Here is a 12555-nt window from a genome sequence, read left to right as displayed (position 1 = left end):
ACAGCGAAAGCACACCATACGATTATGTTAGGTCAGCGACTAGTCACAAAAACACATACAGCCATTTTCCAGCCAAAGAGAGGAGTAGAAATAAAAAGCAGAAATAGAGAAAATGAATCACTAACCTTTGATCTTCATCAGATGGCACTCATAGGACTTCATGTTACACAATACATGTATGTTTTGTTCGATAAAGTTCATATTTATATCCAAAAATCTCAGTTTACATTGGCGCGTTATGTTCAGTAATGTTGTTCCTCAAACATCCGGCGAATTTGCAGAGAGCCACATCAATTTACAGAAATACTCATCATAAACTTTGATAAAAGATACAAGTGTTATATAGAATTAGAATAGCATAGAATTAAATATATACTTCTCCTTAATGCAACCACTGTGTCAGATTTCAAAAAAGCTTTACGGAAAAAGCACACCATGCAATAATCTGAGTACAGCGCTCAGCCACAAAAATAAGCCATACAGATACCCGCCATGTTGTGGACTCAGTAAAAGTCAGAAATAGCGTTATAAATATTCACTTACCTTTGATGATCTTCATCAGAATGCACTGCCAGGAATTCCAGTTCCACAATAAATGTTTGTTTTGTTCGATAAAGTTCATCTTTATGTCCAAATACCTCCTATTTGTTAGCGCGGTTAGTTCACCAATCGAAATTCACAAGGCGTGGGCAAGTCCAGACAAAGTCAAAAAGATTATATTACAGTTCGTAGAAACATGTCAAACGATGTATAGAATCAATCTTTATGATGTTTTTATCATAAATCTTCAATAAGGTTTCAACCGGACAATTCCTTTGTCTTTAGAAATGAAAGGGAACACAGCTCGCTCTCACGGCTGCGCGAGTGACTTAGCTCATTGCATTCTGCCAGACCCCTTAGTCAAACAGCTCTTATTCGCTCCCCCTTCATAGTAGAAGCCTGAAACAAGGTTCTAAAGACTGTTGACATCTAGTGGAAGCCTTAGGAAGTGCAATATGATCCCATTTACACTGTATATTGGATAGGCAAAGACTTGAAAACCTACAAACCTCAGATTTCCCACTTCCTGGTTGGATTTTTCTCAGGTTTTTGCCTGCCATATGAGTTCTGTTATATTCACAGACATCATTCAAACAGTTTTAGAAACTTCTGGATATTTTCTATCCAAATCTACTAATAATATCCATATCTTAGCTTCTGGGCCTGAGTAGCAGGCAGTTTATTCTGGGCACGCTTTTCATCCGAACGTGAAAATACTGCCCCCTATCCCAAACAGGTTAAAAGCTGAAATGTCTTGAGTCAATAAGTATTCAACCACTTTGTTATGGCAAGCCTAGCGAAGTTCAGGATAAAGAAATGTTTCACAAGTTGCATGGACTCACTCTGTGTGCAATAATAGTGTTTAACATGATTTGTTAATGACTATCCCATCTCTGTCCCCCACACATACAAATGATCTGTAAGGTCCCTCAGTCGAGCAGGTTATTTCGAGCACAAATTCAACCACATAACCCAGGGAGGTTTTCCAATGGTTCGCAAAGAAGGGAACCTATTGGCAGATGTTTGTTTTTTTAAAGCAGACATTGAATATTTCTTTGTGCATGGTGAAATTATTAATTACACTTTGGATGGTGTATCAATACACCCAGTCACAAAGAAAAATACTGGCACCCTTCTTAGTTGATGGAGAGGAATTAAATAATTCAGGGATTTAAAACCATTAGAGTTTAATAGCTGTTATATGAGATAACTAAGGATGGATCAACAACATTGTAGTTACTCCACAATACTAACAAAAATTACAGAGAAAATACATAAACATTTTCTAAAACATTCATCTTGTTTGCAATAAGGCACTGAAGTATTACTGCAAAAAATGTGGCAAAGAAATTAACTTAATGTCCTGAATACAAAGTGTTATGTTTGGGGCAAATCCAACACATCACTGAGGACCTCTCTTCAAGCATGGTGTTGGCTGCATCATGTTATGGGTATGCTTGTCATCGGCAAGAAAAAGGGAGTTTTTTTTAAGATAAAAAGAAACAGACTTAGTTTAGTCTGCTTTCCAACAGACACTGGGAGACAAATTCACCTTTCAGCAGAACAATTGCCTAAAACACAAGGCCAAATATATAAACTGGAGTTGCGTACCAAGACAACATTGAATGTTCCTGAGTGGCCTAGTTACAGTTTTGACTTAGAAAAAGTAAAGTGGTGTGAATACTTTCTGAAGGGAACTGTATGTTTATTCTTCTGTAAACCCTAGTTTTTTACAGTATTCATTTCAATACTCCCTACATCTTATTCTTACCTCCCAACCTCCTGCATTAGTTTGCCCTTGATGCATGTTTTTTGTGTTTGGAATGGCTGTTATTTAGTGGCATGTGTTGTTTTTATTTTTTTACCCCAAATGTATTCATTTCCTTATGTTTTCTCCTCAATTTTTTTCTGCCCCTACTGTCCCCACCCCTCCCTCCTTTTCCACTCCACCCTTCTACTCTGCCTGACACACACTGTGTCTCCATGGTTACACTGTCCCGACAACACCAATGCATTATGGTGCTTCTCATTGCCAACCAACAAACCAACCTGCCAATCCTCTGTCCTCCAAACCTTCTGCCATCCTCATTCCACAATACTGGGTGACGTGGCTTGGTGCTGCTGCCTTCGTCATGGTAACGTGCAACCCAGGGTGAAAATTCCTTCCTGCAGGCGACTGTAGCCAAGCTGGGCCCCCTGCCTCGCATCCTGGGGGACATAGCCCACTCTCTGTCCAGCCCCACACCAATCCAGCAGCAGCTCCGACGCTTCCAGGACAACAGCTCCTCGCAAAATATCAGCGGCAGCGTCTCTTCAGGCCTGCAGAGGATATTCGAAGATCCGGCCGACAGGTAGGACTCCAAAATGGTCACAACCGCCGCAACTATATTGCCAATCACCACCCAGCCATGCAAGGTCTAATTCTGTGGTGTAGTTCTGGCTGTAGTTCTTTTCAAAGGCTGTTTCGTCTGGTGATTTTGTGCCAGTTAATCTGGAGATTCAGCTTTCATACATAAAGTTGAGAGATGTTGGTATATGCTCATGCAGTTTATATGGATAGGTTGTTTTATGGTGCATTGATTTGGGAGATGACTCACTGCTAGGATCTTTCTAAATAAAGCTGCAGCTAGAGACTTTCCATTTTTAGCGGCTGAAGAAGTAATGAGGGAATCTGAGATGGAAGTTTTTCCAGCTTTAAAGTGGATCAGAGTAAATATTGATGCTAAAGGAACATTGAGTTAAACTTGAAAGGAAAAGAAGGTTAGCTGCATTTCACCTGTGTCCCTAATGGCACTCTAGCCCTGGCATATGCAATAGACAACCCTGTTCCTGGAGAACCGCAGGTAGTGCAGGGTTTTGTCCCAACTAGGCACCAAACTGGGCTACTTAGTTTATTGATCAGTTCATTGATTGCCTAAATTCAACACACCTAGTCTTTCAGGTAGGTTAAATCAAAAACATGAAGTGCCTACGGCACTCCAAAACCAGGGTTGCCTACCCCTGCCCTAGGCATATATAGTGCACTAATTTTGACCAGACCCCTATGGGCCCTGTTCAAAGTAGTTAACTACATAGGGAATAGGATGCCATTTTGGACTGGTACTAGTTTTGGTTTCAGAACTCTGTTAATGTGTTGTGTGTTTTGCAGCATCAAGACCCCAGTCCAGGAGCATGTTATGGACGGCCTTCACCGGGGGAAGAACCCTCTCCTGGGCCAGCAGTCGTCCGCCCACAGCATGAGCTTCTCGGACAAGGAGGAGAGAGAGAACCTTCTGCCCAATGGACGCAGCATCTCCCTGGTGGACCTCCAGGACTCTCACATGGTCCAGAGTGGCCAGGGACCCCTCCCTCTCCACGAAGCTCCACCCAGGCTGAGCAGGGTGGGCTCCCAGGTCTCTATCGGACACCCCCACCAGGCTACCACCCCACAGTCACACCAAGCCCTACACCAGAAGCCATCGTTACGGGACAACCTCCCCCAGAGTGCGCCGCAGGTGCGTCGGCCCCTACACCCATCCCTCAGCCAGCAGAGGAGCCTCCAGCCTCTCTCTTTCCAGAACCCTGTCTATCACCTTAGCAACCTGACACAACAACAACAACAACAAAATACAGCAGTACACTCCACAACACACTCGGGCCACTCCCACTCAGTGCACTCCCTTCAGCCGGGCTCCAGCTCAGAGAACCTGAGCACCGATAGCTCCCGCAGCCACAGCAACTCGGAGGTTGAGTTCGGAGGCGGGAACCTGAGGGGGAAGGGGGGCAGGGTCCCATCCAATAGCAGCCTGGAGGAGTTCAGCCAGCGGAGCACGCAGAGTGAGGACTGCTCCACGCCGCGCCGCCCCACCCTGCCGGACCACCAGGGAGGGGCCCACGCAGTGGCAGTGCCCAGGCAGAACAGCACGGGCACAGCCCACATCGTGAGGGTGGAGCAGCAGAGCCGCAGCGGGGGGAGTGGTGGGGCCCGGACGCCCCACTCCCTGCCCCACAGCGCATCTCTGCGCAGCAGCAGCTCCATCAACACGGAGCCCATGCCTATCCCCATCCAGGCCCAGCCAGGTGCAGGCACTGGAGGCCACTCACACCAGCAGTCCACCTGCTCCATGGAGAGCCCTGTGCCCCCCGTCAGGAGCGTGGCCAAGCAGCAGACACCACACCAGGTACTCGTCTGGCATACAGAACTACACTTAGATACACAAGCTCAGCTACGACACCCCTATATATTATGTTGTTATTATCAAGGCTAAATGTCTCCGAAATAAGGTGTGGCCAGTCGTGTTGGCCACTCAGGGTAGATTTGATTGACATCTCAGTATCTGTGGTGATGGTGGTGGTGCAGGTGGCGTCGCCAGTAGAGCCAGTCACCATGTCACCAGTAGAGAGGACAGCAGCGTGGGTGCTGAATAACGGCCAGTACGAGGACGAGGAGGAGCAGGCGGCCCCAGCAGATCAGAGCAGCCAGGACAGCAGGAACGCAGAGAAGGTAAAGAGTCAGCCAGAGTCACAGCCAATGAAGGTTTGATGGCCAAAACATGTCCACGTTTTGAAGTTATATTTGTTAGTGCTGGCTGTCTTCTTGGGGACCTTCAATGCTGCAGAAATGTTATGGTACCCTTCCCAAGATTTGTGCTTTGACACAATCCTGTCTCAGAGCTCTACGGACAATTCCTTCGACCTCATGGCTTGGTTTCACGTTTTGAAGTTATATTTGCTAGTGCTGGCTGTCTTCTTCATTACCAAGTCCAACACATGAGCCTGCTAGTTAAATCAAATTGAACTTTGTCACATGCGCCGAATACAACAAGTGTAGACTTTACCGTGAAATGCTTACTTACAAGCCCTTAACCAACAGTGCAGTTCAAGAAGAAGGAAATATTTACTTAGTAGACAAAAATAAAAAGTAATTATAAAAAGTAACACAATAAGAATAACAATAACGAGGCTATGTACAGGGGGCACCGGTACCAAGACCGTGTGCGAGGGTACAGGCTAGTTGATGTAATCTCTACATGTAGGTGGGGGCGAAGTGACTATGCATAGGTAACAAACAAACAAACAGCTTGTAGCAGCAGTGTACAAAAGGGAGGGGTGTCAATGTAAATTGTCCGGTGGCGATTTTATGAATTGTTCAGCAGTCTTATGGCTTTGGGGTAGAGTGTAGGCAGACAGAGGTTGGCTTTGTCTTAGGCATGACTAACACGATCATCCCCTCCCACTCTCTCTCTCTTTCTATCTTCCCATCTATCTCTCTTTCTCTGTCTCTCGCCTCTCTCCCTCCAGTATGAACAGGAGATCTGCAAGCTGAAGGAGCGCCTGCGGGTGTCTAGTCTGTGTCTGGAGGAGTACGAGAGACGTCTGCTGGCCCAGGAGCAGCAGATGCAGAAACTGCTGAGGGAGTACAAGGCCCGCCTGGAGGACAGCGAGGAGAGGCTGCGGCGGCAGCAGGAGGAGAAGGATAATCAGATGAAGAGCATCATCTGCAGGTAGGCATTACTAGGCACCCTCTGGATGATTTTGCTGACAAGAATGAGCATGTGCTTTCGTCGTAATTCCTGTGAATGAATGATTGAACAAACTAACTAATGAATTAAAGAATGAATGAAAGCAAAATCATAGATTGACTGCTTAATGGCATGCTTCTAGTTGCTTGTATATCTGTGTCCAAATGGCACTCTATTCCCTATATAGTGCAGTACTTTTGACCAGGGTCCACAGGGCTCTGGTCAAAGATGGGGTTCAATTTGAAATGCAACCAATCCCCCCCCCCCCCCTTTTGATGTGTATTTGTCTGAGGTGGCTATGCTCTGTCACTCACAGGTTAATGGCTGTAGAGGAGGAGCTGAAGAGAGACCATACAGAGATGCAGGCTGTCATAGACGCCAAGCAGAAGATAATTGATGCACAGGTATAGTAACTGCACACATTTTGTCTGTACTCTACCTGGGCTGGGCGTTTGAATAATACAAATACTTAAAACCGTTCAGATCCATTCAGTTCCATCCCCTTAAGAATAATATTCTACTCTCTATGGAAACAGATTAATTCAGTCTTATGGGCTGTCCACACCAAGAATGCCAACTATATTGATTAAAAAAATCTAAATCGCTCTAATTCAAGTAGACAGGAGTGTTCACACTACAACGATAACTACAAAAGAGCCATTGTTTGGATTACTTTCTGAGTGATTATTTTTCCCCCTTCCGACAATAAAACATTGACAACTAATCCAAAACGTGTTGTTTTGAAGCGTTCTTGGTTCTAAGTGGGTGAAGTTGCTTGGACAGAAGAGAAGGCAGAGCGCATGGTAAACTTCCCTGATATAGGACGATTTGGGAGAATGATGATGATCCACGACTGACAGCGCATATTAGTATGAGAAGGCCATATTTTCCGATGGTATCTGTTAACACTGATACATCCTGACAAAATACTCGCTATGACAGGCCTGCTAATGTGCCTTTCTGGACCTTGTGAACTGTAGAGAAAATACCTATTACTGATCCAAATGGTTGCCTAGTCTAGATGATTATTATTATTCCGGAATGAAACGTGCATTCAAAACGCAGGGATTTTCATCTGGTAGCAGTTGAAATATTGTATTGCAAGCTGGCAAGTAAGTATTTTGTGCAAATATGGGATATGATGAAAAGCGTATTCATAAAAGAACATATTAACAAGAATGCAATAATTTGCCATTAGTGAGATTAGCGAAAATCTGTGTTTTTCTTTTTTAGAATCAAACATTATTAGACATACAACAAATCACCATGTACATCTCTCATTTAATTTGGCCTAGTAAATAGATATTTATTTCAAGTTTAGCAATATCATAGGCAGCGCTATTTTATAGTAGCAGTAAGCAGTTGAATTTAACAGCTGATCTTTTACTTTGATGTAGGCCTAAATTACACATTTTTATTGACATGTGCACAAGTACAGTGAAATGGCTTTCTTGCGTGCTCTTTCCCAATAATGCAGTAATGAATATTAGTAGTATTATAAAACATTTATAAAAAAGTAAAGTAGAACCAAAACACACAAGAAATGTAGAACTGTAACTACTACTGTAAGTACTGTAATTGCATTTGTTTTTGTAGCCTGCCCTACAATGTTTAAGAATTCACGGGCAGTCCATCATATTTAGGTTAGGGGGAAAAAGTCTATATAAAACATTGTTGAATTCAAACATTCTGCTGACAGGTCTACAACAATTTGCCATTGTTTTCTCATACAGAAACTGGCACAGTCCTTTTCTAGGTACAGCATAAATGACTGCTAAAGATTAAAACATTCTGCCAACACAGTAAATAGACTGGTAGCTTATGTCAAATATTTGACAGTACAAGGTGTCGAAAGCGTTCCACATGGATGCTGGCCTATGTTGACTCCAATGCTTACCACAGTTGTCAAATTGGCTGGATGTCCTTTGGTTGGAGGACCATTCTTGACACACACAGAAACTGTTGAGCATGAAAAACCCAGCAGTGTTGCAGTTCTTTACACAAACAGGTTCGCCTGGCACCTACTATCATACCCTGTTCAAAGGCACTTAGAAATTGTGTCTTGCCCATTCACCCGCTGAATGGTACACATACAGAATCCATGTCTCATTTGTCTCAAGGGTTAAAAATCCTTTAACCTGTCTCCTCCCCTTCATCTACACTGATTTGAAGTCGATTTAACAAGTGATGTCAATAAAGGATCATAGCTTTCCCCTGGATTCACCTGGTCAGTCTGTCATGGCAGGATGTTTTGTACACTGTGTACAGTATATACCATGGCAGGACATAGAAACCCAATAATCTATTGATAAACTAAATATAGCCTAGCCCATAGCCCTATATGTTTTGATAATTTGGCCATTTTCCCCATTTAAAAATGCACCTTTATAAAAAAAAAAAAGCATTACATGCATAATCGCATTTGTGGTCACTTTTGAGAATGTTCCATTAGCAGGAAAACACCATTCACGCTTATAGCCTACAGCAGTATGCGCATTGCTGCGCTTATAATGTGAAGAAATATCCTAATAGTTGATCAACATTTTAAGCTAAACATTCTCATCTTTTGCATTAGATGCATTGCTTGAAACAGGTTTTTATTCATTTGGGATATTTCGCATCCCACAACTGTCCCAGACTATGTTTGGAATATTTATTTCTCGCACAGAATAGAATAGGTAAACTTTTGTACTATGGGGTATAGTAGATTGACATAGGCTAGTGCTTTTGTTGTTTGTTAGGCCTACTCATCTTGTTGGCTGACAAGAAATACATGTGGACAGTTCTTCCAACATCTTCAATATGCGCCTCGGAATTGAATAAAGGCCTGATTGGTGGAGTGCTGCAGAGATTGCTGTCCTTCTGGAAGGTTCTCCCATCTTCACAGAGGAACTCTGGAGCTCTGTGCGAGTGACCCTCGGGTTCTTGGTCACCTCCCTGCCCAAGGCCTTTCTCTCCCGATTGCTCAGTTTGGCCCGGCGGCCATCTCTAGAAAGAGTCTTTGTGGTTCCAAACTTCTTCCATTTAAGAATGACAGAGGCCACTGTGTTCCTGGGGAAACCAGGCACCGCTCAATGCTGCAAACATTTTTTGGTACCCTTCCCCAGATCTGTGCCTCGACACTATCCTGTCTCGGAGCTCTACGGACAATTCCTTCGACCTCATGGCTTGATTTTTGCTCTGACGTGCACTGTCAACTGTGGGACCTTATATAGAAAGGTGTGTGCCTTTCCAAATCATGTCCAATCAATTGAATTTACCACATGTGACACGAATCAAGTTGTAGAAACATCTCAAGGATGATGAATGGAAACATGATGCACCTGAGCTCAATTTCGAGTCTCATAGCAAAGGGTCTGAATACTTATGTAAATAATATAAACCTGTTTTTTTCTTTTTACTGTTTTTGTTAAATGTCTGCCCAGTCCACATGCCCATACACTCTATACATATAATGTATACAATAACTATTTATTTATACTATGATCCTCCCGTTATATGGAATGCCCACCGCCCTCATGTCATTTCTGTTTAAATGTTTTACTTAGGTTTGACTATACAATTAAAGACCTACAAAATCCAACATATCCCATGGAATGGTGGAGGAAAAAAGCATATGGTTCTTGAACACCTAAGAGATTGTCCGCTGATGTATTTGTTTTTTGTATTTATTTTTTACATTAACAAAAAGGAGAAATGGAACATTTTAAAGAGCAGCTGGGTTGGAGAGACCTGTGCTGCCACCTACTGTAGTAACAGCAAAGGTGTAGGCATTCTGATAATTAAGAATGCACAATTTCCCCTTATCCCAGCATATGGACCAAGAAGGCCGTTTTATAATGTTGAATTGTATCTTGAAGTGAAATTACTGTTCCCAACTACAAAATACTATTTTTTTTCTCTCTAAGTAATTGAAGTTATAAAAACTGGCTAGATTTTTATTTCCAAAAGTGCTCTCAATTATTTACTGGATGAAAAAGTATTGATTTTGTGATATCGGATCATTCTCCGGTATCATGCTTAATTACACCAACAGAAAATACATTTAGCGAAAGAATTGGAGAATGAACATAGCGGATCTACTGGACCTGAATTTTATTCAATATGTGATTTATTTTTTGTTTACAATCTTAGAAAAAGCCTATAAAAAAATCTTTACAAGGTAGAGTAAAATTTGAATTTAAGCAGAAATACTGTGTTTTACTTCTTAAGAGAGCCAACAACTACAGGTTAAACTCTCATAAAGCATACTACTTAATTTTTATTTTATTTTATTTCACCTTTATTTAACCAGGTAGGCTAGTTGAGAACAAGTTCTCATTTGCAACTGCGACCTGGCCAAGAGAAACCATAGCAATTCGACACATACAACAACACAGAGTTACACATGGAATAAACAAAACATACAGTCAATAATACAGTAGAAAAATAAGTCTATATACAATGTGAGAAAATGAGGTGAGATAAGGGAGGTAAAGGGGAAAAAAGGCCATGGTGGCGAGGAAAATACAATATAGCAAGTAAAACACTGGAATGGTAGATTTGCAGTGGAAGAATGTGCAAATTAGAAATAGAAATAATGGGGTGCAAAGGAGCAAAATAAATAAATAAATACAGTAGGGGAAGAGGTAGTTGTTTGGGCTAAATTATAGATGGGCTATGTAAAGGTGCAGTAATCTGTGAGCTGCTCTGACAGCTGGTGCTTAAAGCTAGTGAGGGAGATAAGTGTTTCCAGCTTCAGAGATTTTTGCAGATCGTTCCAGTCATTGGCAGCAGAGAACTGGATGGCAAATAAACCTGGTCAAAATCGCGCCGCTCTCACAAAAAGAATACATGCTAAACCTGTTATAATTTTAAAAGATAAAGCTACAAAGGCAGTAATGAGAAACAACAATGTGATTTAATGACCATTTCTTTCAGTTTCTATGAAAATGTATACAAATCAGAATTAAACAGTGGGACGGATCCTATAGACTCAACAAATCGGAAGCAACTATCAGCGGACAAAAAATTATAATTTAAAACAGAGATCGCCCAAGAAGAAATATTAGATACTGTTATAACATTCGCACAGAGAAAAGCACCAGAAATGGATAGCTTTCCCATAGAAATCTATAACAGATATGTCACTTAATTCAGTGCTTCCTAGTTACATGTATCAAACAGTTATTTAAATTATATTAAAACCAGGAAAATCTGGAGGGTCCCCTGCTGATTATAGACACATAAATGTAATAAATTGTGACAAAATAAATTATAACAAAGCTTATAAGTAATAAAATGGCAAAGTATTACCAGACTTGATACACATCAATCAAACAGGGTTTTATTTGAAAAATATATACACTTACAAATACAAGAACATGTTTCAGTTTAATACAATATGCAATATGAAGTCGGAAGTTTACATACACTTAGGTTGGAGTCATTAAAACAAATTTTTCAACCACTCCACAAATTTCTTTTTAACAAAATATAGTTTTGGCAAGTCAGTTAGGACAAGTACTTTGTGCATGCATGACACAATTCATTTTTTCCAACAATTGTTTACAGACAGATTATTTCACTTAGAATTCACTGTATCACAATTCCAGTGGGTCAGAAGTTTACATACACTAAGTTGACTGTGCCTTTAAACAGCTTGGAAAATTCCAGAAAATTATGTCATGGCTTTAGAAGCTCCTGATAGGCTAATTGACATAATTTCAGTCAATTGGAGGATGTACCTGTGGATATATTTCAAGGCCTATATTTCAGGTACTATTCACATGGAATTTGGAGGGGGATGAAGTTCTTTTGCTCTGCATTGGAGCAGAGAACCCGTTGACTTTATCACTATGTTCCACTGAGTTCCAGGTCAATAAAGCAACGGAGGTAATCCAAGCAGGCAAGTAATACAGTCAGTCCTCTGGTTTTGGGAAATGCTGTCAAGCCTTGAATGAGCGCAACCACACTTGACACTCATTCCTGCCTCCCTGCCAAAAAAGTCCTTATTCCTGTGCAGACTAGAGGTCGTTGTTGTTTCGTATTGCTTTTGAAATTTGATTTTCAGATTGCCCCATCAGTCAGAATACAAATGTAGAACATAATCTAATACATGTTCATTACTTTTGTAGGTATACTACGCCCCTACAATTCATGTTTCTCCATATCTGATGTCAATCTAATTTCAGACACAGTGGCTCTCATAGTTAAAAATAAACAATGTTATAGTATAAGAAAGTATGTTTTGAATCAGGGCTGGAAATATGAAGCAGTTACATTCAGATGTGTTCACTATTTCTGTCTCTACAGGACTGTGTGTTGTAAGTTGCGCTCTTAGCAGATGATGTATCTGTTATCCCCAGCCAGCTTTGGATGCTTTTCACCCTGCCCTCCTAATTTAGCTACCGTCACTCCCAAAACCCTTCTCCCCTTCCCTCCTCTCCCCCAGTTCTGTTCTGTTATCCCCAGCCAGCTTTGGATGCTTTTTACCCTGCCCTCCTAATTTAGCTACTGTCACTCCCAAAACCCT

The 12555-nt window shown here is 41.7% G+C and overlaps 1 protein-coding gene across 6 annotated transcripts in view; it reads left to right on the top strand.

Annotated features, from left to right (window-relative positions):
• Positions 1 to 12555, top strand: part of LOC129824007 (ras GTPase-activating protein nGAP-like) — a 106459-nt gene that overhangs the window by 92292 nt on the left and 1612 nt on the right. For 4 of the 6 annotated variants that reach the window (XM_055883253.1, XM_055883258.1, XM_055883257.1 and 1 more), the window contains 5 exons: positions 2692 to 2891; positions 3689 to 4700; positions 4880 to 5023; positions 5821 to 6023; positions 6358 to 6445. In XM_055883253.1, coding sequence (XP_055739228.1) covers positions 2692 to 2891; positions 3689 to 4700; positions 4880 to 5023; positions 5821 to 6023; positions 6358 to 6445 — 1647 coding nt within the window. The remainder of the gene's footprint in view (positions 1 to 2691; positions 2892 to 3688; positions 4701 to 4879; positions 5024 to 5820; positions 6024 to 6357; positions 6446 to 12555) is intronic. The other 2 variants (XM_055883254.1, XM_055883255.1) reach the window with 2 other exon arrangements.

This window comes from Salvelinus fontinalis, chromosome 26 (genome assembly GCF_029448725.1).
Source record: "Salvelinus fontinalis isolate EN_2023a chromosome 26, ASM2944872v1, whole genome shotgun sequence".
NCBI lineage: Eukaryota > Metazoa > Chordata > Actinopteri > Salmoniformes > Salmonidae > Salvelinus > Salvelinus fontinalis.
This window is presented reverse-complemented; position numbering and strand designations above follow the sequence as displayed.